The 27,973-nt window shown below is 42.8% G+C and overlaps 1 protein-coding gene across 3 annotated transcripts; it reads left to right on the forward strand.

Annotated features, from left to right (window-relative positions):
* On the forward strand, positions 1-27,217 carry GLYR1 (glyoxylate reductase 1 homolog). Of its 3 annotated transcripts, none has more exons than XM_063343201.1 (16): positions 1-115; positions 2,213-2,249; positions 3,451-3,530; positions 10,949-11,087; positions 11,676-11,918; positions 14,955-15,041; positions 15,968-16,024; positions 17,107-17,157; positions 17,295-17,368; positions 19,162-19,261; positions 20,404-20,514; positions 20,818-20,919; positions 22,027-22,189; positions 22,616-22,795; positions 23,275-23,399; positions 23,758-27,217. In XM_063343201.1, the coding sequence occupies exons 1-16, from the start codon at positions 78-80 to the stop codon at positions 23,830-23,832; spliced, it is 1,662 nt and encodes a 553-aa protein (XP_063199271.1). In that variant the 5' UTR covers positions 1-77; the 3' UTR covers positions 23,833-27,217. The 3 variants fall into 3 exon arrangements, with proteins under 3 accessions (XP_063199271.1, XP_063199272.1, XP_063199273.1); XM_063343202.1 differs by having other exon boundaries at positions 20,821-20,919; XM_063343203.1 differs by lacking the exon at positions 11,676-11,918.
* Positions 27,218-27,973: the final 756 nt, after the last annotated feature.

Raw genomic sequence — 27,973 nt, forward strand, 5'->3', positions numbered from 1 at the left:
TCCCCCCCGCCCCCGCGGCGGGTGCCGTCCTGTCCCGGCAGCCCTTGCGCGGTGCGGCTGGTGGCTCTGTCGGTAAGATGGCGGCCGTGAGTCTGAGGCTCGGAGATCTGGTGTGGTGAGTGGCGGTGCAGGCCGGGCGGCGGCGGGGCGGGGCGGAGCGTGGTGGAAGCAGCGGCGGGGCGGACAGCGCTTGTGGCGCTTGGGGGAGCGAGGCTGAGGCTCCGCTTAATGGCAGCGGCGGAGCGGGCGGGGCGGTGGCGGGGCTATACCCGGCCCGGGAGAGCGCGGCGCGGCCGGGCCGGGACCTGTCACCCTGTAGCCGCGGGGGACTCTAAGGTGCGGCTCGGCGGGGCTGCGAGCCGGGCGGCGGGTCTCGCCGCCGCTGCTGCCGTCCCTCGGAGGCGGTGTGAGGCAGTCTGGGACCACGGGCCGAGGGCGGGCGGACTCGGCTCTCAGCCCGGCCGGCACCGAAGGCTAACGGGGAGGCGGCACAGCAAAGAACCTGTATAAGATGGAGGGGGGTGAGGGGAGCGGGACAGAGGGGTAATCATCTCGGGGCTCGGTTGGAAATACGGCCTCGCCTCCCAGAGGAGGCGAGAAGGCACAAGAACAAGTTAGTAGGTGTTTAGGGTGAGCAGCGATACCATTTCTTGGCAATGCTTTAAGGAAGCAACACAATAATCTGGGAAAGCAGCGTTTTTTTGCAGGTTAGGATGTCCCTATTGAAGCTCACAGAAGCCATTTCCTCTTGTCACTCCAGTTTTACCCTCAAGTAGTCAGAGTGCTGAGATTTTTCTATTTCCTGGTGAGGACAACTGAAGGGATTCCATCGAGCCCTGTAAGCGCTGATTTTTAAGTGTATAGGCTCTACTGTACTTGACAGGCTAGGGTGTCCTGCTAGGGCTTGCAAGAAATAGCTAATCCCCAACAGGCAAGTGCATGCATTTATATTTATATCCCAGATAAAAAGAAGCGCGTGCTCCAGGCTGTGACAACTCCAGTTTCTCATCCGAAAAATTGACAGTGCTGTGAAGTTGTCTAATTTATATAGCAAAGTAAGTAAAGATTGGTTCCTTTTAGCATTTTTTTTTTCCAACAAGGATTTGGGGAGTGCACTGTTCTCGGTGTTGGAATGCAGGTTATCCTGCTTTAGTTTTGTACATGACAACCTAGACAGGTGCTATCCTTACAGCTATCACGGAAGAACTATAACAATAATACAGTAATGTGTGAATGTCTTTGATGAATCATAGAATCATAGAATGTCTTGTTCAATATGAGAATGGAAGCATTGAATATGAGACATGGTCATGACTACAGTTCTTGTCAGTGCTCCTGTCTGACCATCGCTACTGGATCGTCTGTGTAGCATTGCCGTCTCAAGAGGGGCTGCAGAGACACTTCCTGATAATTTTTGGTTCATGAGGTTTTTTTTTTTTACCAGTCTCTTGCAAGACAATGACTGATAAGATTCTGTGAGAGTGCTGCTGCCTGAGTAAGTGACTAGGGTAAGATAATGATAAAGGTACCATGCTGAGGGCTAAGACTAATATCTCTCTTCCTCCTCTATGAAGAAATAGGTTTGTGTAGTTTTCATAATGGAAACATTTGCAGTGTAGGAAATAAACTTTTCTGCCTTCCTTATGGCTCTTTCATATCTTTAGCATGTCTTACTGTGGTGGCGAGCACCTGAAGACTGTGATAACAAACACCTGTTCAGGGGATCCTGCCTTTAATGCTTTCCTGTGAGAACTTCTAAGAATCTCAGCTCTCTGAGCTGGAAATCCATGGCTGCTCTGCTCAGTAGACAGTTTGTCCAGATGGATATGAGTTACCAACCTGAACTTTGGTTTGATTGCCTGCATCAATACTTTTTTCATCTCCTTGTGAGGGAATATCCAGTCTTGCAAGAGTAATAAGCACTATAGCACTGTATCTTCCAGGCAGTAGCTGTGCTGCTGCTGTTCTGTTCAGTTAAATTCTGGTAGTCCAGGGAGTTCATGCAGACTGTTTAAAGGCTTAGTTTAGGTGCAGTTGTCTAACAATAAAATGCTTGTGTGTCAGGGGTGCATCTTGCCTTTCATGGTAGGTTTTGACTGTAGGTTGTACCTCTTTTAATATGAAAAATACGATGTAATGCAAAAAAGGTAGACATGGGATAGTTTTTTTTTTTCCTTTGGTTCTAGTGTCTAATACTTTCTTTTTTCTCTAGGGGGAAACTGGGCCGGTATCCTCCATGGCCAGGAAAGGTAAGGTTTTGTTGTTGTGTTTTTTTATTTTTATTGTTGTTTTCTTAGTTTTTGTTTTATTTGTTTCTGCTTTTTTCTTCTGCACAGAGAAAGCTTTGCCTGAAAGCATTTCAGTTAAAGATTAATATTGGGGGGTTTTGTTTGTTTTTATTTTTAAATATACATACCTAACAAATCTATACTGTGAACCAGTTTAGGGCTTTGTTTGATCTGGAAGTTCAGCCTGTTACTAACAGCTGTTCATTCAGATGGAATGAAAAGCCATAGAGTGTGGTTCACCCAGGTCTGGAACTGATTGTGTTTCCCAGATTTAGTTATTTAATCCATGCCACTTTCTGCAAGAAAGGTTTCTTTCGTCCCATAGTAAATTGGTTAAATGCACTGTGTTAAATAATAGAAATAAGGAGTCTGGCTTCTCGAAATACTGTTTTTGAGCTATGCTTTTTGAGTAATAATTCTGTAGGTAGGGAGTAGTTAAAATTTCTCTTCTCGTTTTTTTTTTTTTTTTTCCTGATGAAAGGCCAGAAAGATTTAAAAAACCCCATTGAATTATATGTGCCATTTTTTTTTATTTCTACTTCTTTGAAAGAACTTTGTTTTTATTTTTGATGTAGGTATGAGGACTAAGCATGCTGAGATAACAGCATGTGGCAGGAAAAGTGTTGTCAGTGTGGCTGACAACCATAAACGTTTGGTTTCATTCTGGTTATTGAATCAAGTTAAGTCCAGGCTCCCCTGCAGTCTTTCAGGTGTCACCTGTGTAACTGAATGACAGCTTTTCTCTTTACTAATATTTTGAACTTTATAAGCAATCTATTCTGGGAGTCAAGACAAAGCTTCAGTTGTAAATTTTAAGTTATGTAAGTGGAACAACCTTATATTAATGCCATCTGGCTTTCTAAATTTTAGAAAAGATTGCTAGTTTACCTATTGGGGATAGGGAGAAGAAAACCTCACTAAGAACGTAGTGATGTTATCAGTGGAGTCTGGGTACTTTCTCACTCTGCTGCAGCATACCCATATCTAAGGAAATACCTGGGTTACATATTTACTTGAAAGACTTATAACAGATTCAAATTCTCTTCCAGTCAGATTTTAAAAAAATGAATAAATCTATTGTATCTGTAACATATGACAGTAAAATCACAGAGTATAAATTTTCATTATGTGCTTTTTAACTTTTACTTCTCATTGCCTTCAGATTGTTAATCCACCTAAAGATCTGAAGAAACCTCGTGGAAAAAAGTGCTTCTTTGTGAAGTTTTTTGGAACGGAAGATCAGTATGTACCTGCTTGTTTTCATCTGGTGAAAATACTGTGCCATGTAATACGGACCTTTTGTGAAAGAAATACTTACTAACACAGTGCAGTGTAGCTTTGCAGAAGATTGTCTTTGATACACATGCAAAAAAATTCAACTATTATTGCATGCTATAGCTGCTCATGTGGGTTTATGAGGACTGTAAAGACTTCTGTACGCAATCACGTTAGGATTTTAGTTGCCACTGTGCAGGAAAGTTCTTGGTGGCTTGCCATTTTTAGGGGAGTAGGTGTGACGTGACTGGATAAGACTTTTAGCATGTAACGATGTATGAGAAAGGTACAGCTAAGAGTATGCGTTTGTTTTGCTGCCAGAAGAATAAAACAGCTATATACTTGGCATTTGTAAAAGAACACACTGTCATACCTGGTGACTGAAAACATTATTGCTGTGCTTTGGGAAGACCTCACAGTATAGGAAAGCCAAACTGTTGTAGACTACCTTTTTGCAATCCAGAATTTATTGATTCCAAACGTGCATACAAAATCATAGTTGTCTTAGGTACTTACAAACTGGAAAAAAATCCCAAACCCTGGGAAATTGTGTGTTTCATGAAACTGAAAATTACTTTTCTAATTATTTTCTGCTCTTTTGCATTAAGTCGTGTAATAAGGGAGAAAATTGCAAAAATCTGCAGAAGACTAGAAAGCCCTTTACTTTTGGGGGAAAAAAGGTAACGAGAACTGAGAGTGTTTAATGGACATTTCTTAAGGAGATTATTTTTCGACTGCTAAATTATTTTTGCTCAATACTTAAAAATCGTTTTCTGTTAAGAACTGAGATATAAACTTGATGGAGTAGAGGTGGATGCTGCATACTAATAGGGCGGTTTGTTGGATCTCTAGTAATGTAAGTAATGTAAGGCAAGTGAAGGTTGATTTGGGGACAGAGAGGGTTTTTTGGTGGTGGCATTGTTGTTAAGCATGGTTATTTGAGCTAATCAAGTTCTGAAAGTTGAGAAGATTGTCTTTTTCTGCCCTGGTTGTTCGTTCTCAATTCTTGTGTTTCACTTTACTGAATCACATACAGAGAAGTTTTGTATAAAGACAAGTTTGGATATATGTGGGGTACTGTAGCTGAGATTAGCGACATGACTACAAATGAAGAGTTCAGAGCTGCAAAATAATCGGGGTTTATTACACGATTCTAGAGCCCTGGCTAGGGAAAATCCAGTTGTCTGGCACAGTAAGGTGGTGTGGTTGATGTTGTGTCTCCCTTCCCCCCCCTTCTCCAGTTTATGAAATTTAATAATTTCCTGCTAGCTAATCATGATTTAGAAATTTCCTTGCTTTGACTGGAATACCCTACCTGAAAATTAAATAGAAATAAATACTGTCCCCTTTGTTCTTATTTTAAAAGAACGTTGATAGACAGAAGAGAGGGAAGCTTGTGTGCCTGTTCTGTCCTGGCTTGTAACTTTAAAAGTGTTCTGTTTAGAACAGTGCTGTTCTAACCAGCGTGCTGCTTGAGAAAATACTTATATTTGAGCATAATCAACAACAAAAAAATCAGGAAAAATTTAAATTATTTCACTTAAAATGTGAGCATGAAGAGAAAATCCCTTCCCTTATTTTGTGCAAGTAAACAAATATGTTTTGCAAATACTTTTTTCTAGGTGTGTATAAACAGTAAGTGGAAATGCGTAACTGACAAAATGTCACTACTCTACATAATGAACAGCATGACGAATAGGAGGACGCAAAGCTCCATCACCGGCTGTAGTCCGTGGTGTGATGAGTACACTGACTCATACTGATATTCTAGTGCACGTTGCTTCTCTTTTCTAGTACTTTGTTCTTTCTGCCACTTTGAAGTTTGTAAGGTGGCATTACTATACCGCTGATCCATTTTTACAGCTCTTCTGTTATTGCCTTACACTATCAAGGTTTAACAGGTGAGGATCCGGATAGAAGCTGTTTGCCTGTTCTTCAGTGTGCGTAAGGTGAAACTGATGCTGGGTAGAATCTCTCACAAACTTCTGAGAGTAATTGCCAGCCAGTTTGTCAGTGGGTGGGCAATCTCAGATGTGATAGTTTTATTTTCCTCTGAGGATTCCTAGGTGACTACTGTGGCCAGGAATGCCACCGTTTCAGGCTAGTTAAAAATTGTTTCCTCCAGACTTACGTGGTTCCAGTTTGCCATAGCAAAGATTAAGGAGAAAACTTCTTAGAAGTAAGAACTGCTGTGCATGCATCTGAGCGGAGTGGACGGGTGAATAAAAACATACCAATGAGTTTCAAAGTGGCTTTGGTGTAGTGCATAGACAGGTTTTAGTTATTTGTGAATTCCTGAATAGCTTAGGATGCAGCACAGAAGAAAATGCATTTTTCTTTACCTGTGAGTTGACTACTAATACTTGCTGGCCCAGTGCGATGCTGCAGTGAAGGCCCTAAGTAGTATTGGCCAAGGGCATAAAAGTGAGAGCATGAGTGCATTCAGACTGGCTTTTGATAATGTTTCTGCTGAGCTCTATGCTCCTCATGTTTATTGTGTTGTTGGAGTTAGTTGCTTGTGTCACTTTCAAAGTAGTAGGTTTTGTGGAAGACAAGGATTCTCTACCCATGGAAGAATTTGCTTATTTATTTGAACTGTGAAGTACACCTGTGCTTTACCACAGTGAAAGCCAACTTGGTGTTCATATTAGTAATATAATATCCGTGCCCTATTCTAAGTGATTGCCTTAATCGTGATGCGCATACTCATATAAAGTCTCTTATTAACTTGTTCTCCAAATTGATAAGGAGATTTTTCTAGTCTGCCTAGGAGTTCTTTTTCTGAGTGTCTCTTCTCAGAGTAAGTTGCGTTAAAAGGATTCTTCATCCAAAATCAAGAAGAGTTCATGTTTCTTGCCCATAGACCTGGCGGGCGTGTAAAAACATTTAATTACGGGAGTACAAAAACCAATTTTTAATTTAGTTTTTCTAAATAGCAGTGGAACTTTGTTCTCTTATCTCTGTTTCTAACTTTGCTTTTCAGATAGTTTTTAAGATTCCCTTTTATTTCCCAAGCTACAGTCTTGTGATAGGAAATCTTTGTAGATTGTTCCAGTGGTTAAGTATCACAGTGTAAGAACTTATGCATTGCTATATTTATTGCTACAAGTTTGTCTTGGTGTGCTTCATCCAGTTCAAAATATTGTTATATTTCACGGGAATTCATTACGACATTGTCAGAACTTAAAAAAAAAAAGTAAGTCATTGCTTTGAAGGTATCATTCTACTGTGTTTCACAGAAGTACTAGGGAGGGTCCTGCAGTCATCACAGATGTGTGTACAAACACGTTCTCCTCCCATCCCACCCTCTTCCCCCCTTTAGATGTTCTGCAATAGCCAAATGGTCTTGCAAGTCATGTATATCAAAGCCTTAATAGGAAGCTGGAGCAGTCTATTCTTGCTCGTAGCACCTTTTTGAAGCATCAGTACAAAACTAAATAGTCTCACTGAATGTGATGGGGTCAAGGAGCACTTCCTGACTTGATATATTAAGGAAAAATTGGAGGAAGCTTGCAATCCAAGATAAGTATAATAATCTGCAGCCTATTTCCATCAGGCACAGTGATTTTCATGTGGCGCTTGTTGCCTTCCCATCCTCCATATCCTGTTGGAATGCAAACACCTACCCTCTTCTGCTGCTGCTCTTCTCACTGGTTTTCAAGAAGAGAGGGATTTCTGGATATAGTCTTTCCAAAGTGTTCTTTTGGATCCCGACATCAGAAAACGCTTGCTTAAAGTTTGCCAGGTGTTGGATGTGGTCCTCTGGCAGTCTGAGGAGCCGGGGGTACAGGCTAAGCCGACAGAGCGGTTAGCTTGCATTGCTGGTGTTTCTCAGTTAGGCCAATTATCCCGTGCAGAGCTCTATGTTGCTGTAGCCAGACTGCTGTGTAGCAGAGCCAGCTGGAGTGTTGTTAAACATCTCTTCAGGCAGAGTGCCATATCCGAAAATTACTATAGTCAAAACTTTTCCATTTCTTACTGGTATCTTTGGGTGTGTAAGTAGCCTGCAAAATTTTTTGTTGCACAAATTTGAAAAATGTAATACTTAGAATTTCTTTCAGTATTGCCCTGCTGCTTGTTTTTTGTTGCAAAGTGTCCCCTCCTTTTTGCTGCATGGACATCTATTCTAATTTAGCGTGGTCATTTTTGTATTTTTTTTTTCCCATTAAGAAGTTTATATAACAAATTCCAGAGTTCAGCCATTTAAGTTGTTTTACCAATGAAAAATCGGGCATTCCCTTTTAACAGCAGGATAACCATCTTGATTTCTCTATTGTGGGCTCGCACACACTGGGCTTGTAAATAACCGAGCAATTTTCTTTTGACTTTCAAAATCGGTTGTGTTAGCATTTAGTGTGGGCATCTAAACGGCTACAGTGTTAAACTTTATGAAATTTTTCCCAGGCTGCAGTAAGTAATAGAAATTTGGAGGTACGGTGCCTCTGTTTTCCATCCCTAACTGTAAGGCTTGTGAAAAGTCAGTATTTGTGGATATTCCACAACTTTCATTTCTCCAGTTTATCATTAGGAATTCATACCTTTAGACTGGAAGAGACTGGCTAGAAAGTCAGGGTTTTTAAGGTCTTCTTGCCTGTGCTAAGCTCATATCATGGATTTGAATCTGGTATTTCTGGTTGCGTCTCTTCTGTGCCAGTTTTCCATGTACCTCTTGCTCACATTCGTTCTTACTCTGCTTTATAAGCATTGTAAGTTTTGATTATTGTCATTGATATAACGTGGATTTTACCTCATTAGTGGTTTTATAAGAATGATATTTTGGACGGGTTGAGGAAGGGTATAGAGAAATGAGCAGAGAAACCCACTGCTCACATGTATCTCTTTTGCATCTTTTCACTTTTCATTTAGCCCATTCTCTACAGAGACCAGATGATTTGGTGCGGCGGTATGAATATAATTTCATCTTAAATGTGACATTCTGAGTAATGTCATGTCACTAATGCTTTTCTCAGGCATTAATTCATTGCTGAGTCAAAAGAGAAATAGTAGTTCCTTTTGTTATGTTGCATCCTATAGAGACCTCTTATCTAAATACGGGCTTTCATTGGCTTTGAGGTTATTGCTTAACAGAGAGAGATCTTGTGTATAAACATAAATGATTTTGTTTGGTGAAAAGATCTTTCTTTGACAGAAATGCTTTATGGACCTCTGTGTCAAAAGACATGTTTGTATCTTATAGCAGGTTGTCCAGGTAGGTGACACACAAAGCATAAACTGGAAAGGAAAAGACTGATGTTATATTATTTTTTTTTAATTTATTTTTAAAACTGAGGCAGCATTTAAGACTGTTTTTCACTTATTAGTTTGTCTCTGAGATCTCTAGCGCTCTGTCCTGGGTGATCACGAGTGCTAAGATGTACCTTTGAAGCCAGGAGCCATAAAGCTTTGTACTTCATACTTCCTCCGTACCAAAGGAAAAGTAATGAGAAAGGAAGCTGATGAACACGTGCAGCGAGGAGGGATAGAATGTGGAGACACCTAAGAGAATGCCTTGACAGAAAAAATGTTATTTTTATGTAGAAATTAAAATCTGGCAACAACATTTAACGTGTTTTATTATAAGGTACTCCAAAACTTTGATTCCTTTATATATGTAATGGAAAGGCTTCTTGTGAGCGGATGTTGTCTGGTACCTAGGGAGGTGTTGTCACAGAGTACCACACAGAAGAGCTTGAGAGTTTAAGAGAATTTTAAGATGTGTTTCACTACAATGTCTGGGCAGCTAGGAGGGATTCTCTGAATAGCTGCTGCATGGCAGGCTCTCATCTGCAAGTAATGATTTGACTTGTTCTATTACGTTAAGTCAGTTATTAGGAAGGAGATGTAAACTGAGTGAAAGGATTCGGATTTGCATGCAAAAGAGTACTGGGTTCTGCTTCCAGGCTGTGGTGGAATCAGGGTGTCAGCTGCACTGGCAGTGTGGAAAGGATGTTAGCATTTTTTTGTGGTCAGTTCTAGCAGGAGACCTCATCTCTCCAAATGAGACTCAAAAAGTTTTGGTCTACCTTAAGGGAGTTGATTCTTGACTCCAAACAGTGGCTGTGAAGAAAACAATCTCCATGAAGTTTTAAAGAGTTTACTGGGCTTTACTACTTTGTGAAGAGAGGACAAGCAAGATCCAGCAAAGCATTGTTGTTATTATTATTATCATCTTTATGTTCAGTTTAGCTGTATGACGTGGTGCTTACCGTGTTTGAAAAGGCAGCTATTAAACCACTTCACTTGCTTGCAGGAGCTGGACCGCACTGGAGAAAATTTAAAGCCTGTAATCATGGCTAGTCAGTGTTTGTAACATAGAGGTTTTTTAGGATCGGAGAAAATCAATTTGACTTGTTTTTACTGTGTGCTGGGCAGAAGAAGCACTCTTGGCCACCCTAGCTCAGGAAAAGCTTTTCTAAAACGTCCGCAGGTCTGTTTTCAGTAGGATGGAAATAGCTTTGTAATGGGGTGGCTGATAAGCCTGGGCTTGAATCTGGGGAGGGAGGAAGGTAGTCTAACCTCTGCAGGAGCCATGTTGAAAGCAAAGGCATTCCCCTCAGCTGCAGTGAAGGAGTGGTAGAAGAGCTCGTCAACCTGAAGGAAAGTGGAGTTGTCACCCTGTACTCGACTGCTTAACCATTTGATAAATGTCAAGAAGTCCTATTTAGCAGCAGTGGGAATAGGGAAGTAATATGAGTTTCCTCATAGGACGGCAGTCGGGTTGATACTCTGCTACTGTACCAGTTTGTCTTAAAATATCAACACTGAAGAAAATGGTTCTTTTTCCTCAAAACTGAAAATGTTGTTTTTGTGCAGAATATCAAGGTACATCAGAAATACGTTCAGCAATGAGCTGTGGTGTTTGCACTCACTTTGTTTGTGGTCAGTTCTATTGTGAGATGAATAATTTTGGGTTTTTTTTCCTCCAGTTTTGCAGACACGTGTGTGTGCACAGTTTGAACAAGGGATTGATGGCTTAGAATTGTTGTGTGGCCTCCGCTTTCAACAACCTCTCAGGCAGATTCATGTGATTGTGGGTGTTCCTCCTGGTGATACAAGAGCAGCCACTAGACTGCCTTTGTTCTAAAGAAGTACCTGTGATCACATTCAAAAGCTGTCTTGCTGATAAAGAGTATGAATAGTGCTTAGAGTGGAGCACTGCTAGCATGGGAGGATATAAAACTTAAGAGAGCAACCAAGTAGAGGTGCCGAAGAAAGTTCTCAGTGAATGCAGAAACCACAGCTCTTCAGGTTGTAGAAAGCGAATTTGGGCTGCTATTACCAGTTGCTCTGGAGAAAAAAGGGTTATCTATGTGTTCCTAAAAGTGGGATGGTTGAGAAGGTTGCTGTTTGGAGAATATAACTGACTTTTTCTTGTTTGTTTCTAGTGCTTGGATCAAAGTGGAGCAGCTGAAGCCTTATCACCCTCACAAAGAGGAAATGATAAAGATTAACAAGGGTAAGCGCTTCCAGCAAGCCGTGGATGCTGTAGAGGAGTTTCTTAGAAAAACCAAAGGCAAGGACCAGGTGAGTGGGTTCTTTTTCACTGTGTCCATCAGAACAAGTCTTGGCGTGAATGATGGTCAGATGCATTTTTATGTGAAAAGAGTTTGTTGCCTCTGGCAAGTTGGGGGGGGCGTTCATTTTCAGGCCTTTGTTGCTTTTTGTTTTTCCCTATCCTCTCTTCTTCCCCATTCAGTCATGCTTGGTGGGGAAAAAAGGTGTTGTTAAACTGATGGAGAAACTGAAGAGGCTAATTGATCTGCTTATGATGACTTGATAAATCCGTCTTAAGTCTTGGGCTAGAATTTGATATCTACTAATCTTATCTTTAGAATATTGGAAGTGCATATATGTGCACGCACTCACAGCAAGTCTTCAAGTGGCCTGTTCTGTTACTCATTTACTTAAACTGATGTGTCTTTGCAGGAGAACTAACCAGGAACTTCACTCACCGACTTCAAAGGGCTAACAAATATCTAGTTTTCAAGTTACTGTGCTGTTGTTTTGCTTGATAGTAATCAGCACAGTGTCCTTCACATCCTTGGTTTTGCATGAAAATCATTCCAGCTCTTCTCTTCTTTCCTTACCATCTTCTATTCTGTAATCTCTCAGGCGTCTTCCCATAACTCCAGTGAAGAGAAGAATCGGCGTAATTCCAGTGAAGAAAGAGGCAAGCAATCTGCTGGTGAAGAGAAACGCAAAGCCAGTTTGTCTGAAGGGAAGTTGAAGAAGGGCACAGGGGAAGGAAAAAAAAGGGTCTCTTCTGTATCGTCAGAGAGAGGATCAAAATCACCTTTGAAAAGAGCCCAGGATCAGAGCCCCCGAAAGCGGGGGCGTCCACCCAAGGATGAGAAGGTTTGTGTTGTGCATGTCCGCCAGTGCCCTGTGGACTTTGCAGATGGACTCTAGGATTGACTGGCACCTTAACTAACAGGCCAGCAGGAAGAGTCAGTTCAGTATCAGGTTTATTTAAGCTGTTCCATGTTAATGCTTCTAGACCATTTGGCTGCCTGATATCTTTGGCAAGCATATTGTTCATTCTTCCTGTAATTTTTACCAGTTAGTTACTTTGAGCGGCTCTATTCGTATCTTTGAGAGGGCCTTAAGAGCTGTATCATGAGACTCTACCTTTCATCTTGCCATCCCTTTAGTTAAGTTTGTGGGGGAAGGATTAGTGAAGAGATGTGGGTCTTCATCTGATTCTTGACTTCTCCCATCTCATCTACTTTGTATGATTAAGTGATTAGTAGTCACTCAGCTTCATCCTCAGTACTTAGAGAGGGTGGGGTATTCTTAAGGGCTAGGGCTTAAAGAAGAAGCTCTTGCAGCCTGGGGAATCCACCAGAAGAATTAATTGTATTCATTTCAGCTTCTATGCTATAGGATATATTTCCATCATACATTTTAAGGTCCAACCTTGGGGCATTATTATTTTATCCCCGTTACTTCCCTGTTATTTCTGGATTTTGTGGCAGCAATGATAGCCACCAGTACTTTCTCTACACTCATCTAGAATTTCAGCCTTTTTACTTATTATGGAAATCACTGTTGTGGTCCAGATCATCCTTTTCCAAATGGATAATTATTTCAGTGGATTATTGCGATGCACATGCTCCATCAGAGACTACGCCTGAAGACCATGGGGAGACTTCAGCTGATACACCGTGCAGCAGCCTGCTTGCTCACTTGTCCTTCAAAGGGATCACGTTATATTGTGCTTCACAGTCTTTGCTTTCAGTGCACTTCAGGATGCAAGTCAAGATGGTAGTCTTTGATCTCCAAAATTGTGAACGGATTGGCCTTCGCTGGTTCAACAGCAAACTCTCTTGATGTAGTGAAATGAAGCTGATCATCTCAGATATTAGCTATGAAGGAAATACTGGCTTTTTTTTTTTTTAGAGCCAGCTTCTGTTAAATCAGGCTGTACACCAGAGCCCATCAGTTTCTTCTTTTGGGGGGAGTTGGAGGAGGGGAGGAATGGACGCGTATTTGTGAATTCTTACTAGTAATTACAGAACTTGTGACTTGACTGATGCAGGAAAGTGCTTTACCGGCAATGTACCTTTACCTTTCATTGTCTTGCTATGAGCAGGTTGTATCTTCACATGTTTCTGTTGCAATAAGCCACAGGGCCTTTTTTCCACTTGCCAAATGCTTTTGCGTCTTTGAGCTAGTTTCATTCGAAAATTTGATCAAAGCTAATGGCTGGGAGAATTATGATCACGCTGACACGTTGCATGCTTCGGTTTTACTGTATTAGTTACTTCACGGCATCAGAGTGCTTTGAGCGAGTTAACTCTGGTAGTAGAAATTATTTTACTGGAAAACTACAAGCAGAGTGGTTTTAAACAGCTTATCACAAAGAAATGGCCAGCTTTGTGATAAATGTCTGGCCACAGATCATGAAAATAAGCAGGCTAATGTAGGAAAGTAGCCTTATAGCTTCTGGAAAGTAATGTACCAACAATTAAAGAAATGTTCATGAAAATATAACAGTACTGTCTTAATACTGTTTTTTCAGCCTGTGAAATAATTTTAAAATCTTGTTGTCTTCTTCCTGGTTCTCATAATTTCCCCAAATTCTTAGCCCTAGGGCAGAAAAAAAATCACTTGTGTCCCTATCCTGAATTACTGCAGTGTTGGGATCTGGAGGTTTTTGCCCCATTATAGTCGAAACTCTGGCTTTACAAGTAATAAGGATGCACAAAATTCAAGGAACCAGTTGTTGCTGAGGTGTGCTCTGTCTAGAAGTGCTCTGTGGGCATCATCATTCAGATGTTCTCATTTTTGAGCTTATATGCATATTTTCAAAGGACCAAAATGACTTCATAGGTATCAGGGCAGGTTTCATCCACGCTTTACCGGTTGAAATAGCAGCGTGGTCTCTAAGGAGAGAACTTCAGTGTTCAAGGTTCTCCCTAGACTGAAATGACAATTTGAGGTTGGAGACCGATGCCTAAATTGTCCCTGCTGACAGATGAAACGTTTGCATCAATCTGGGTTACCTCCAGGAGTCTTGCTCTTACCTTTTTTTGCCAACAGTGCTCTTCTCTTGTGGTTCTGTGCAGACACTAAGGTTTATGGTGCATTTTCAGGAAGTAATTGTGGAAGGGAGATAATGTGATGCCATTTCTGAACCCTCATTTCAGGACAGAAGTCCTACACGATCTCTTCATAAAATGCATATTCTCAGCATAAAGACCTGTATGTCTATAGCATATGTCTATGACCTATAGCATAAATACCTGTTTAAACCTATATATCTTGGAGAAATAAGAAAGATAAATTTTAATCTGCTCAACAGTAAAAAACATGACGCATTAAGTGTTGCCATGACGTTACAAATCGGGGCCTGTTGAGTGTATGGGGCAGTCCGTGTATCAATTTCTGTCTTGTGGATTCTGCAAACTTGAGCAGTTGTGGCTATCAGCCTCATGCTTTGAAGGTTCTCCTGTTAACAAGTAGGCTACCTTTTTGTGACAGTGGAGGTTTAGTAGAGTTCAGACCTGTGATTGTGGTGATGTTCTTCAGCCATTTGTTTAGCTTTTTGCATCCACCAGAGGAAAATGCTGGATCAAGTGTGTGTTTTTGCTTCCGCTCGTTGCGTGATTACACTAGTGCAATGATTCCTCTTACATATGAAGAATGGATTCTCCAGAAGCCGTAACTGTGGTTGAATTCCTTTGTTGGCAGTTCATGTTTTCTTCACCTCACCTACGTTGATAATGCACCGCGTGTTTAAATGTGAACTCCTCATGGAAAGGCATGTGAAATGGAAGGCGTTTGTAGTGCTTTTCAGAACTCTGTATGTGTGCTCATACGATCAACGTACTGTGGTCAGCCGCTGGGACAGGCTGTAAGCTCTTTCTGATCCTCCTTCTATCTCCTCAGGACCTCACAATTCCAGAGTCAAGTACAGTGAAGAGAGTGATGACTGGAACAGTGGCTGGATTTAAATGGCCGCCAAGCGTCAGTGAGGTGAGACATTTTACAACGTATGTGATCTAGGAACTGAGTTTGTGGAAGCAAATCTAGAGCCTTTTGTCTGGGCTGTAGAATAGTGAGATCTTCTCTTCCTCCCGTAGGAACAAAATAAGATGCTTTTGTTCAGTCATTCTTTAGTGTAACAAAGCTAGACAATATCCTGGGCAATTAAGAAGTTTGCTGGGAAGTGAGATTTCAGTTTTTGTGGGATCGTTTGCCGATTAGCACTTAACTTGCTGCACTCATTTTTGCACTTCTTGTTTCAAAAATATTTCTGGGATTGGCTTCCCAAAACTGGAGGAGATGATGTGAATAGTCTGTCTGCGTCTGGATGCTATCGTCTGGGGTGGTTTCATTTGATTTCCCTCGTAAGCAGCTTTTGGAAACCCTTAACTTTTGTGCATAAATAAGTGTTCAGCAAAGCAGAGTAAGAGCAGCGTGACTCCAGGCTAGTGTGTATGGCGTTCATTGGCAAGGTGAGACGCCTGGGCTTACAGTCCTTGTTGCTGTTCATGTGGGTTTGCGTGAGACACTGCTAGGTATGATCTCCAGCCAGTTCCCAGAATGCTGTTTTAAAGAGTTCTTGGAAGCTGGAAAATAAGCGTTTTCATTCCCTTGGGAAGAGGAAGAAGCGGGATATGAGGTCTCTTCCTCCTGTGCTAATCTTGCTCATAATCTTCTTTGGTTTTCCTACAGATGTCCAAAAATGAGGAATTTGACTTGAATGGCTTTAGTCTTGAGAATTGAAACACAGTGTGAGCCGCTTAATTGGAACAGGCGGCTTGATACAACTGATGCATTTTATATTTTCCACCTTAAGTTATTGTTCTCATGCAGCTCGGGAGAACAAGGGAATTGTGCTGTGGTTGCCCAGTGACTCTCCGGGAATGTTTTTGAGCCTGTACTTTTTCTCTTTGTAGCCTGTGAAGGACAGTGATCCACACTTTCATCACTTCCTGCTGAGCCAGACAGAGAAGGTGAGGATTTGGCAGACAGGGTCATTGTGCTGGTCTGTCTAGCTTGGCATCCTGCCCTTTGCAGGGACTAAGTACAAGGAGTGTGTGTAAAGAGCTCTGAAATTCTGTTCTTTGGGGGCTAGCAGCAATTAGATTCTCACGTGCAGTTTTATAGTTCAATTACTTCCAAACCTTAATGTTAGGAACAACTTACCGTTGAGTACAGTGAATAGTTTGAATAATTAAAGATTATCTAGCACCAGGATCTGACAAATCCGTTGTAGTAAATTCTGTAAATTGAACATTGAGGGGTAGGAAAAGCTGTTTTTCTATTTAAAAGCCCTGTTTGATTGTCTTTAGTTGTCCTACCAGTTCCTTAATCTGGATGAATTTGACAATTAAGTGAATACGGCAGGAGAATTTCCAGGACCAGAAAAAGCTCCATGTAAAATATAGCCAGTTTTTCTCCTCAGAGTCAGAAGCCTTGCAGGATTTTATCTTCAGCAGTGAACATGGGGAGGAAAAGGAAAGATCAAATTAAATGAAAAAATGATTTATATCTAGCTGAGGATCTGGGCAGAGCCAGAAGGATTAAGAGCAGCTACCAGTTTTAATCTAGACAAGCTCAAAACAAGCAGCATGGGAAGGAGTGGCCTTCACCTTAATGTTTTTTGAAAGCAACATGCCTTCTCACATTAACAAGGAGGTTTTGCGTCCATAGCCGCGTGGACGTACTGAGCGTAGATAAGACTCTATGGAAGGCTTTAGAGATGTTGGTTTTCTTTGGGCCAAATGTGAGAGTAGGGATGCCCCGCATCCTTGCCTCTAGTGGAGCCCGTCATAGGAACTACAGGAGGGAGTTTGCAGTATCCGTATCAGGAGACAGGCTGAATTGCTGGGGCAGGGTGTGAGAGGAAGTGATTAGTACGTTGCAGTAGGTTTTTATTTTCTCCCATTGGGGCAAGCCTGAGAGGTTTTCCTGCTTTGCAGATGGTGGTGGGTGGGTGAGCTGCCTCTTTCTGTTTAACAAGGATATGGTCTGTTGGCTCAGGAGAGCAAATCAGCACTGTCCTTTCCCTGAATGCTTTGTCTTCTCCATGCAGCCAGCTGTCTGCTATCAAGCCATCACAAAGAAGCTGAAGGTTTGTGAAGAGGTAGGGCGAATCCTAGTTTTGATGGATTTTCTTTATTGTCATGAGCATTTGTAGTTCATCTAGAGTTGTGCACTCGATGTTTTTCTTTTCTTTTTTTTTTTTTTTTTTCCCCCTCTTCCCCCTTCCCCACCCCCCAGGAAACAGGATCCACCTCCATCCAGGCAGCAGACAGCACAGCAGTCAATGGCAGTATCACGCCTACAGACAAAAAGTAAGATCTCCAACGCACTTCAGCCATTTGCATTCCTTTTTCTCCTTCCCAGCTCATATATGCAGCCATTTTCCAGCTTGTCACCACAAATAAATAAACCTAACGTTTCCTTCTAACTGCAGATCTCCTCTGTCCTTGTGTGAAACTCTGATTTGGGGGGTAGGGGAGGAGGGAGGGAGGCAGCTAAAACCAAACGGGCTGTACAGTAGAAAAATTCGGAATAAGGTCTGGCCTGGATACATTTGCAGTTCAGAGCTTTTCTGCAGATGCTCTTTTCCAGTAGGGCAGATTGCAGAACATTAAGCATCAGTATTTCTGAATGCTGTATGAGGCAGAAAGATAAAAGGGTATCTTTCTCCAGTAGTGCCCGGCAGTTGACTGGGGTGGTTTAATCGCTCTCCTGAGCACGTAGAAGACGAGAGGAAGAGGGAGGTGTGTTCTCCCAGCACAAGAGCTTTGCTGTGTAGCACGTGAGCTTTCTGGTTTCTTCTAACGTCCCCCTTCTCCTTTCTAGAGTGAGAGAAGCCTAACTTGAGCTTCCTGTTTCACTCTGTAACTTCCGCTCTGTTCAAATTGAGTTCAGGCCACAGCTTGCTGTTTGCCGTTGGGGTCGTTCTCATGGGATGTCAGTTCTCAACTGTACTCCAGGGGAACCAAAATAACAATGAAGCTGTTCAGGTAAAACAGTCTCTCAGGAAAGGGTGGGTTGGGAGAGAAAGAATATCGCCTCTGTTTTAGAGACTTGAAAATAGGTGGACCTTGTTTGGGCTGTTTAAGGAGCCTCTAGTGACTTGCTCTGACCTATCTAAATTAGTTTGCTCTAACAAAAGGCGGCGTGGCTAGAGTGCAGGTGGCTTGCGAAAGCCACAGTGCATCGGTAGTGCAGCTAATTCTGAAGAATTAACTGGGGAGTTGCCAGGCAGATTTCATTGTGAGGTTACATCAGACTTGTAACTGAATGCTTCAGAATCTCCTGCGAGAATTGTGGCTTTGGTGTGAAGCTGGCTTTGCGATGTAGGAAAGGATCCTTGCAGCAACGACTGCGAAGGAATTCCGGTTGCAGATAACTGTAGGGTTGGAACTTGTTAGCGCGCTGAAGGGGGGGGAGCAAAACTCTTGCCAGCTTTGAGGGGGTGTGTGTGAGTGTGGGGGGAGGCAGTTGGCATCTGGGACTAATGTATTGCCACTCAGGGTGACCTGTAGTGGTCTGTTACTTCCTTTCTGCGTCTGTCCGAAATTGCAGCTGTAGAGCAGGGATTAGGTCTTTGGTCTGTGCATGATGCTTAGCCCAGTAGTCGTCGCTGGACTTTATTAAAATAAAGATAGTAATGTATCATTCGATAGTATAAGCAAGTCATCGTACATGTGACTCAGTTTAAAAATCAGAAGATTAGTTAGAGAAGCACCTGCTGATCTCTAAATGTTCCCTGTGCCTTCAATAAGGCAATGGCTGGCAACAGGAAGCATAACAGCAGCTTTTTTAATAAAACAAACAAAAAAACCCTCAGACTGTATAAACCTTTAATATTTAGGTAGTCTTCTGAATCAGGCTGAAGACTTTCTACAGGAAATTGTTAAGGATGCTTAGTAAGAATAACAAATGTCAGCTTGCATTTAAAGCTCAGTATCCGCCCATTCTCTGTTGCGGCAGTGGAACATGTTTGGTTTTGTTGTGGATTTGGGATTTTTTTGCTGATGATGCTCTGGGGTTTGCTCTTCATCATTTCCGAGACCATGAGAGGCTGGCAGCAATTGCTTTCTGTTGCATCAATGTTTATCTCTCTTCCCCTCAGGATAGGATTTCTGGGACTTGGCCTGATGGGAAGTGGCATTGTCTCCAACTTACTGAAGATGGGTCACACTGTCACTGTCTGGAACCGGACTGCTGAGAAGGTAGGCATGTGCTTAAGGTACAGATGATACTTAACCTTTTCTAAGCCTGTAGTTACCACCTCTAGCTCAGAGAAGCCTGGAGTCGCCAATCGGTGGTGCCTTGGAGAGGATGCGAAAGAAACACAAGTATATGCTTGCCACCTTGTTCTATTATTATGGCCTTTTGTTGGTCACTTTTGATTAAATGAAAGCTGTAGTCTGTCCTAGTATGGTCACTCTTATGTGAACAGTCCCTACCCCGTTGCCATTTTGTATAAGATGAGTTGTCAGAAAAATTACAACCTTGTATATGTGTCGAGGAGTGCAACGTAAAGTGCCTCTGGAAATACTGCTGATGTAAATAGCCAAGTTGTTATGTCATGGAGCTGGACAAAAAGACCAAGTGCTGGGGAGTTGATCCTAGGAGGGTTGCGCTAAGATGCACTGCTTGACCACAGCTTCATCTGCGCATCCATTGTGCTGTTCATGTTGCGGTAGCAAAGGTTCTGTTGAAAACCTGCTGTGTCATAAGACAGGATGAGAAGGGTTTTATAGGTGCATTCAAAGTGGAAATGGAGCTTATATCACACTTATATTGTAGCCAGCGTTATTCTTTGTAGTGGAGGAGGAAAAGCATGTAACTGGGGGAGATGTGGTACTCAGATGATGTGGAATATCAAATTCAAGAAGGGCACTGTGCTTACTTTGTTAAAAGGGATTAAAAGATTTATTTATTTGTTTCAACTGCAAAACATGGATGTATGAGGGAATAGGGTAAGAAGGAGCTAAGATTTTGAAGCAGCAGCCCACTAAAACACTTGTCAGTCTCAGCAGTAAGACCTTTTGCTATGTCTGTTTACCAGGTTTTTTCCCTCATCTCTCCTCCAAAACCCACAACATTCAATCTTTTATTTCACCTAAGCATTCTATTTTCCTGTGTCTTTCTTTTGAAGTTCTTCACTTGGGGTTTCAGAAAAGCTGCATAAGAGCCCCTTGTGTGTTTGTGGGGACAAACCAACAGAAGACAATGTGGTTGCTACGTAACTAATATGCCTGACTCCTTTTGTGTTGGGTCCAGCAGCAGAGTTTGTTTCAGCAAATGCTATAGAACTCGTTTGCTCTGTGCTTAGTTTTTCTTACATTTGGATTTGTGACTTTTGCAGTGTGATTTGTTCATCCAGGAGGGGGCACGGCTTGGAAGAACCCCTGCTGAAGTTGTCTCCACCTGTGACATCACCTTTGCCTGTGTATCAGATCCAAAAGCAGCAAAGGATGTAAGGATTAGCTCTTATTTTTCCTCCATCAGCTAGACTACAAGATACAGTCTCTGAATGCCAGTTCTGATGCCTACTAACACGGTAGCCTGGGTCATTGTACATGCTGGATAGTGCAGCTAAGTAAAAATAAATGTCCCAACAAAAATTGTACTTTTAAAAAAATAATCCCTGGGGGGTAGGCTTTGCTATCCCTCTAGGGGTCTACCACTGCGGTGCCAGGCTCGCTTGAACTGCTGTCCTGCAGGATTGGAGTTTCTTTGCAGACACCCTATTGCTTTACCGCTCTTCTGTTCCCCACAGCTGGTACTTGGTCCGAGTGGAGTGTTGCAGGGGATTCGCCCAGGGAAGTGTTACGTGGATATGTCCACCGTGGACGCAGATACAGTCACAGAGCTGGCACAGGTAATTGCGTGGAACTGAGCTTCTAACATCTGTGATTCAGCAGCGGTACTACAGTTCTTGTTCCTTCAGGCAGTAAGCTGTTGATAATAAATATGCTTCTGAAGATCTTTTGGGGCTTCTGTTAGGATACACTCAATTCCCAGGCAAATAGGACGAAATAAACTGTTAAATCTTGACCAGCAACAAAGTTGGATGAGATGTTCCTGGTGGTAACAGCAAAGCCTGTAGATTTGGCAGGGCTCTTAGCTGGCATCAGTGCAAAGAGCCAGCCGAATCTTGATCCTTTGAGAAGTATTTATAGGCTGATTGGTATTCTGTAGCAAACTGGAGGAGAAAGCGCTGTCTGGATTAATAACTGTCCTTAAATTGCTATAATGCATAATCTGCTTATTTTAAATGTTCTAGTTGGGGGAAAAAGAATGCCTTCATGTGTCATTCTGTAGAAATATTATTACAGAGAGGATTTCTGTAGAAGCGTTCTGGTTATTTCTGATGTGGTATCTTTGATTTCCTCTTTGGCATCTTGATTGTTGTCCTCTACCCTAAAGGCAGTGTGTGTTGTTGCATGAGGAAAGGAAGCTAGTTTTGGTGATGTTTTAAGCAGATGTGTTGGTGATGCAGTAGCGTGTAACATGAGAAGAGAGTGAACATCTGCAGAGTGAAGAATCATAGTATTAGTAAACCTCTGGCTGAAGAGATTTGTCAAAGGCCTTTTCTCTTTGGGGACAAGGGGGAAAATATCATAACAGTCAGTCTTCTGAGATTCGTGCACTACGTGTACAACTTCTGCACTGGTTCCTTGGCCATTACAGGATGCCGTGGCAAAAGCATGTTAAGTTCAGCTGCTTAAAACGTGCATAGTAGTGATGGGTGTGGGAAAGTGTTGCTGGAGTGTGAGGGCAACTTTTGGTCTCAAGTACTCTTTGCAGGATGCAGCACATCGTGTTAGAGCTTTCCTCTCCCGTTTGTATGTCTGAGCTGTTTGTTCTGCTTTAAAATTCTGTCCTCGGGGACAGGAACGCCCTAAACCATGTTCTTGCTGTGCTGCCTGTTTAGCATCAATGTGTGCTGTTCATGCATAGCTAACCAGAGATGCTCTTTTTCCAGGTGATAGTGTCCCGAGGTGGTCGCTTTTTGGAAGCACCGGTCTCAGGAAATCAGCAGCTGTCTAATGATGGGATGCTTGTGATCCTGGCAGCTGGCGACAGGGGTTTATATGAGGACTGCAGTAGCTGTTTCCAAGCGATGGGGAAGACCTCTTTTTTTCTAGGTAATTGAAACGCGGAGGACCTTGTAGCAGTTTTTTAGTTAGTGCAAGGACTGGGAATTCCAGCAAGGAGTCCGAGAGGCACGTGTGTCATCTGTTTCTTGTCTCCTTGGGCAGTATGGGAAACTGGCCTACTCTTCTGGAACTTGGCTAATTTCAGAGCCTCCAGCCTAAGTTTTTTTTTTTTTGAATGCCGGCTCATTTTGGAGGATCCATAGTGTTTTTTATTTTAAATCCTACTTTGTTATGATTTCTCCCTTCCTTTGAGCGCTTGGAAAATGAGTAAGTTTTCTGAAGCCTTTCGGGGGAAGGGAGAGCTGCCAAGTGCTTGATATGAAGAGTCTAGTAATGTTAATACTGTGTGGGATGGGGGAACAAGGCTGCTGTATCTCCTCTGGAGGAATGCCCAATGGTATGTCTCGCTCCCAGGTGAAGTAGGCAATGCTGCCAAGATGATGCTCATTGTGAACATGGTCCAAGGCAGCTTCATGGCAACGATAGCAGAAGGACTGACTTTGGCTCAAGTGACTGGCCAGTCTCAACAGACCCTTCTGGATATCCTCAATCAGGGACAACTTGCCAGCATCTTCCTGGACCAGAAGTGCCAAAGTAAAGTGCTCTTACATTGTTTTGTTATAGGACATTTACCACAACCTAGCAGCATTTCACATAATGGCAGAAGGGAGAAAATAACTGTCCTATCTTCGTCAACCTGGGATTCTGGGTATTTTAAGCATTCTGGAAATGAAAAGCTGAGTTCCATTCCTTCCCCTTCATAGCCAGGGCTTCTGAGAATACACCCCAAGCTCCACATTGTCTACAGTGAGGATTTCATTGGGGCAGGGTAATAAGAAGTGAAATGGAGGGCAAGTTGCTTAGAAATCTGAGCTCGCTTTGTCAGTGGGCAATAGTGACGCTATCTGCTGTGGCTGGAGGAAGATAAAGAGCAGAGAAACAGAAGAGCTAAAAGCAATGTTCCCGGTGATCAGCATGGGAACGGGAAGTTTGGTGTTGAATTGCATGCCCTTGCAGTGTGGGCTTGATTTGCTTTTGTCATGCTGATTTTTTGCACGCGTTCCTCTCGACAGATATCTTGCAAGGAAACTTTAAACCGGATTTCTACCTGAAATACATACAGAAGGATCTTAGATTAGCTATTGCACTGGGCGATTCTGTCAACCACCCAACTCCTATGGCAGCTGCTGCCAACGAGGTAAGTAAGAGTTCAGTGTTCCGATATGCGTTCCTCAACGTTTCTTCAGTAGAGACGTTTGTCAACAAGAGACAAAAATTTAAGAATTCTGTCATCTCTAAGACAAGGGAGCAGTGACTGAAGTATATTTTGACTAGGATGGAATTGGATTTGTTTGATTGTAGAAGCCCTTAGAATGTCACATCAGTAAACACACATGGCTTGAACAAGACGTGGTGTATTCTGATCTGCACTGCTCTAGTTACTTGACAAACTCTGCAGTTCTCTGGTTTGCAATGGTCAGCAAAGTAACTTTTCTGCTGGGGAAACGCTTTGCACGAGAGCCCGCACTGATCCTTTTCTAATTTCTCTTCTCTAGGTCTATAAACGAGCAAAAGCATTGGACCAATCAGACAACGACATGTCTGCAGTGTACAGGGCCTACATCCACTAGGCTGTACTGTTCTTACTGTTAATACTATGATTATTGATTAATATTATTATGATACTGGGTTTTAACTCTGGACCAGTCCATCTCTGTCTCTCCATTTCCTTTTATACACAGACTTTGAGATCTGCTACGGAGGCAGCTGCTGCAGTGAGCCTTCCCCTGGTGGCAGAAGGGGGGGAGGAGGGGGCTCGGATTGTTGCAGTCTAATTAGAAAAATCCATGCCATGCGCTGACAGTCATGGAACAGAACAGTGGCGGCTTGTTCAGAAGCTCTGAGGCAACTCTGCCAGAAATCTGCTGCTTGGCTGCTTTTATTTTCCTCTTTGTATGCTTGTCCAAGACGCTGTTTCTAACGATCCCTTTTCTCCTTTGCTGTGAAATAATGCGTGTGTTGGACTTTCTGCATCAAGGGGACAGGTGACATACATCCCATCTACCTGTGAATATCACTAAAGTCCTTGGTCCCAAGTAAGGTGAGGAGCATTCCTGTCAATCGGCCACTGATAGAGAACAAAGCACCTCCCATGGAGGAGAATGGCAGTTCCAGAAGGTAATGGGGTTGCATGCAACAATGTCTTGATTCTGTTTCTTTTTCAACTTCCACCTCCCCAGCACCTTGATGGAGGAATTCCTCGTACTGTTAAGAAGAACAGATTGCATCCATGTCTTCCCCTGTACAGACAACTGTAGCTTAGGGAACACAAAACTTACTGAAAGTGAGAGAATGCCAGTGTAAATGAGCCTCCTAAAAGGCTAGTCACAGCTGCCCATCCCACAAACAGCATTGGAGATCAGCACGTTTGCATAGAAAATGGCAAGAGAAACATACAGCCTAAAACTGTGCCAGAGATATTTTATTTGGGGAAGGAACAAACCTTAGGGTTGCTCCTGGCCTTAGCTTATGTTGCTTTACTTCTTGGGGGTTTTTATGTTTGGTTGGTTGGTTTTTTTTACCTTTGTAGTCAATAATTAAAAAGGTGTCTTGGATTGTGGTAGTGTCACAAGCAGAGCGCTGAGTCTGAAAGGGGCGAGAAGAATGATCATAGCCAAGAGACTGAGAATCCTGAGATCCTTTCCACGCGCTCTCTCTGGCCTTTGCATAGTCGTTATATCTCTTAGCCTGTTTGCCCATCTTTAAAGGTGGGTGATGATTACCTACCTCACAGGGATAGTTTGTGATAAGGGATCTTTATACATGTCAAATTTTCCATACATGTTCTTGGTGTTACTACTCTGGGTACAACAGTAGCACAGCATGAGTCTTTTCCCTTTACCTGTGACTCTGCTTGTGGCCAGATGCCAACTTCTAGAGAGACTAGTGAATAAAATGGGAGGCTAAGACCACTGCTGAGCTTATTCTGGAAACGTGAGACTTGAACTGCAGACACCAAGGCTAGGGAGCAGAGATGCCGTCAGTGTTGACAGCAGAGCAACCCAGAGTCCAAAGGGTGCCTGTCTCTCCAAAAATGCACAGAGCGTGTTTGGGTTTTTTCTTTTTTTAAATTGTTCTCAGTATTAGCCTTTTAGGAGGGTTCTTGCATTTTAGATTTGAGAGTTAGGAAAATGCCGGTAAGAAACTTGGCCAAAATCACTTCTCAGTGGCACAATCTCCTTCCTTGGGTTGGGATTCTGAAAGGAAAGAAAGTAAATTCAAATTAGACCATGTTCCTTTAAATCCGTGAGGTCTGCCCCTCCCACCGTCTTATTTTTCTAGGAACTTGATGGCTGTGTAGGGAAATTTTCCTGTGGGTTAGGATTATTTTACCAATCCTGCTTTGGGCAGCACGTGCGTATGGTTCAGGGGCACCTTAAGAGACAGAAAGTATCAGATACTCGTGAAGAATCATGACATCTAACACCTAATGCTATAAATGTTACTTTGTTGAGTATTTCGCCTCCTGTGATCACTATAATTTGTGGGCTACTATTGTGTTCTGCATCATGTCCTGTGGCGAACATCTAGTAGTAGATCTGTTAGGCATCGCTTTGCCTGTTTGTCAGTGGTATACGTGAACAATACTAGTTATACATACATGTTTCTTTGACAGTGCAACTGTCATCCTGCATGTAGATACTCATATTAAAGGCACATGTAACTACCCAGGATAACCAGCCATTAGCCTGCTTTTGACACGCTTGCGCTTCCCCCATCCAGAAGAGCTCAGCTATTAGCATCAGAAGTCCTGGTTAAACATGCTGCAGTTAAGAAATCACTTACATGAATGTGTATTGAGGGCATCTGGGGGAAATTGCGTTTTGGGGGGCAGGACATAAGATGACAGGTTTTGTAGTGTAAGAAATCTTTTTGGGAGGAAGAGGGGGGTACTGTCTCCGGTCCAGTTGAGAGTGGAACCGTGCCAAGCCGGTGCCGCAGCATCCCCCACCTGTCCCTGCAAAGGTCTCCTGGCCAGAGTGAAGGTGAACAACGAGGCTGAGCAGAGGTCATGGAGGAGCTGCCCTTCTTTTCTTGCTTTGTGGTGCCTCTGGAGAGAGTGAGAATACAAAAGGAGCTCTCAAGTCCCATGACGTGTATTTCATAGTGAATTCAAAGAACCATATTTGTGAGAGGGAGAACCGCTCCCATGGCAACTCACTGCTGCAGAGGTTTTGTTTGCCAGAAATAACTATAGTTCTCAAAAATGGAGAGAAATAACCAGTGTGTTATTTATGTGGGAGTGGCAGGTGCAGACTAGTTAAAACACTGTAATTTATCCTGGGAAAGTCGGACTGCAGCTCTCCAGCAGGGATGCGGAGTGGCTGCGGGGTGGGGAGCAGTCCAGCCAGCTGTACAATCACAGGCATGCCAGGGAGGAGCAGGAGGAGACCGAGAGCTCCGAAGTGGGGGCGAAGTAAAGGAGGGAAGGATGGAAATGGTGAAAACCAGACTGTTTCAAATGCCGTTTAGAGATTGGCTCATGTCAGTCTTGCTCTGATTCTTGTATTTATGTCTGTAGCCTCTGAACATGGATCTTAATCTGTTCCTAGGCCTGAGATTTGGGGGAGGGAAGGGGGGGGAAGCTGTGGATTGAGAGATGCTCTAATAAAACTGGCTAGTCAGTGTTGTCTTAATATTGTTGACAATTCTGTAAAGTTCCTTTTTAAGAGGATTTCTGTTTTAGCAATTTGCTTTTTTTGACTCCCTCCTTTTTAAAGAGAAAATGTGACACTTGTGAAAAGCTTGTAAGAAAAGCAGTTTCTTTTTTCCTCAATGATAGATCCTATAGTTAATTAAGGTTGTGAATTTTTTATTTTTTTGCCTTGTTTTTAATTAACGTTTGTCATTCAGAATAGGATGTGTGAAAATGTTTAAATGGCAAAACAAAAAGATTTTTTTGTGCAATTAACAAAGCTACTGGCAAAAAGAATAAAACCTTTCTTGGTAACACAATGTTCTTGTGGCACTTTCTAAAGCCTACCAAACCTGTATTATGGCATTAAAGAAATATGTGTGTTCTTCAAAGCACTAAAAAATCCGAGTTGCTGAAAACCCACAGTATGCCTGAGAGCATTTTGGTCATTGCAGAAGCCTGATCTTGTCCATGAGGCACTAAAAAAGGATGAAGCCGGGTAAATTCCAGCCTCCACAGGCGGAGGGCTGTGTGCACCTAGACTGAGAGGAGGGTGAAGGCTTAGTTTTAAAGCAAAGAACACTGCCAGATGGTGGTCCAGGAACTTTCTGCTGTTGGTGGTGAATTCTTGTGTTCCAGGTGTTGGGAGCCTGGTGACCCCGTTGCTCTGGAGTATCCTTCCCTTGAGTGTTTGAGGTTTTTTTGAGGGCTAACTTGGCAGTGAGTGGGATTTTCCAGTGCAAGATCCCTTAACCGAAGTGTTTGTAAGCTCCAGAATATTGGTTTTTTTGATTATCCTGGCAGCGTTTGCTGTCAAGCAGCAGTAGTGTTCGTGTGCTGAGGCATAATGGGCTGCTACCGATTAATGGTGTGCTTCAGTTGAATGAATAAGGAAAAACCCTGCTTCGGCACTGCGATGAGAAGCAACGCAGAAGGTTCCCGTGCTCTGCGGTGAGCGCCGTGCAGGCCCCTGCGGCGGGCTGAGGGAGGCGGCGCCCTGCGCTGGGCCGCCTCTCGCCGCGGCGCGTCCCCCGAGGAACGGCATCCGCGGCGGCGCTGCCGGTGTGGGCTGGCTT

Source organism: Chroicocephalus ridibundus, chromosome 8, assembly GCF_963924245.1.
Source record: "Chroicocephalus ridibundus chromosome 8, bChrRid1.1, whole genome shotgun sequence".
NCBI classification, from domain to species: domain Eukaryota; kingdom Metazoa; phylum Chordata; class Aves; order Charadriiformes; family Laridae; genus Chroicocephalus; species Chroicocephalus ridibundus.

Excerpts from the sequence above, each read along its gene's own strand:
- GLYR1 (XM_063343201.1), top strand. The coding sequence starts at position 78 with ATGGCGGCCGTGAGTCTGAGGCTCGGAGATCTGGTGTG. Across the intron at positions 15,042-15,967 it reads GGCCGCCAAGCGTCAGTGAG|CCTGTGAAGGACAGTGATCC; the intron begins GTGAGACATTTT and ends TTCTCTTTGTAG. Across the intron at positions 22,190-22,615 it reads GAAGACCTCTTTTTTTCTAG|GTGAAGTAGGCAATGCTGCC; the intron begins GTAATTGAAACG and ends TCTCGCTCCCAG.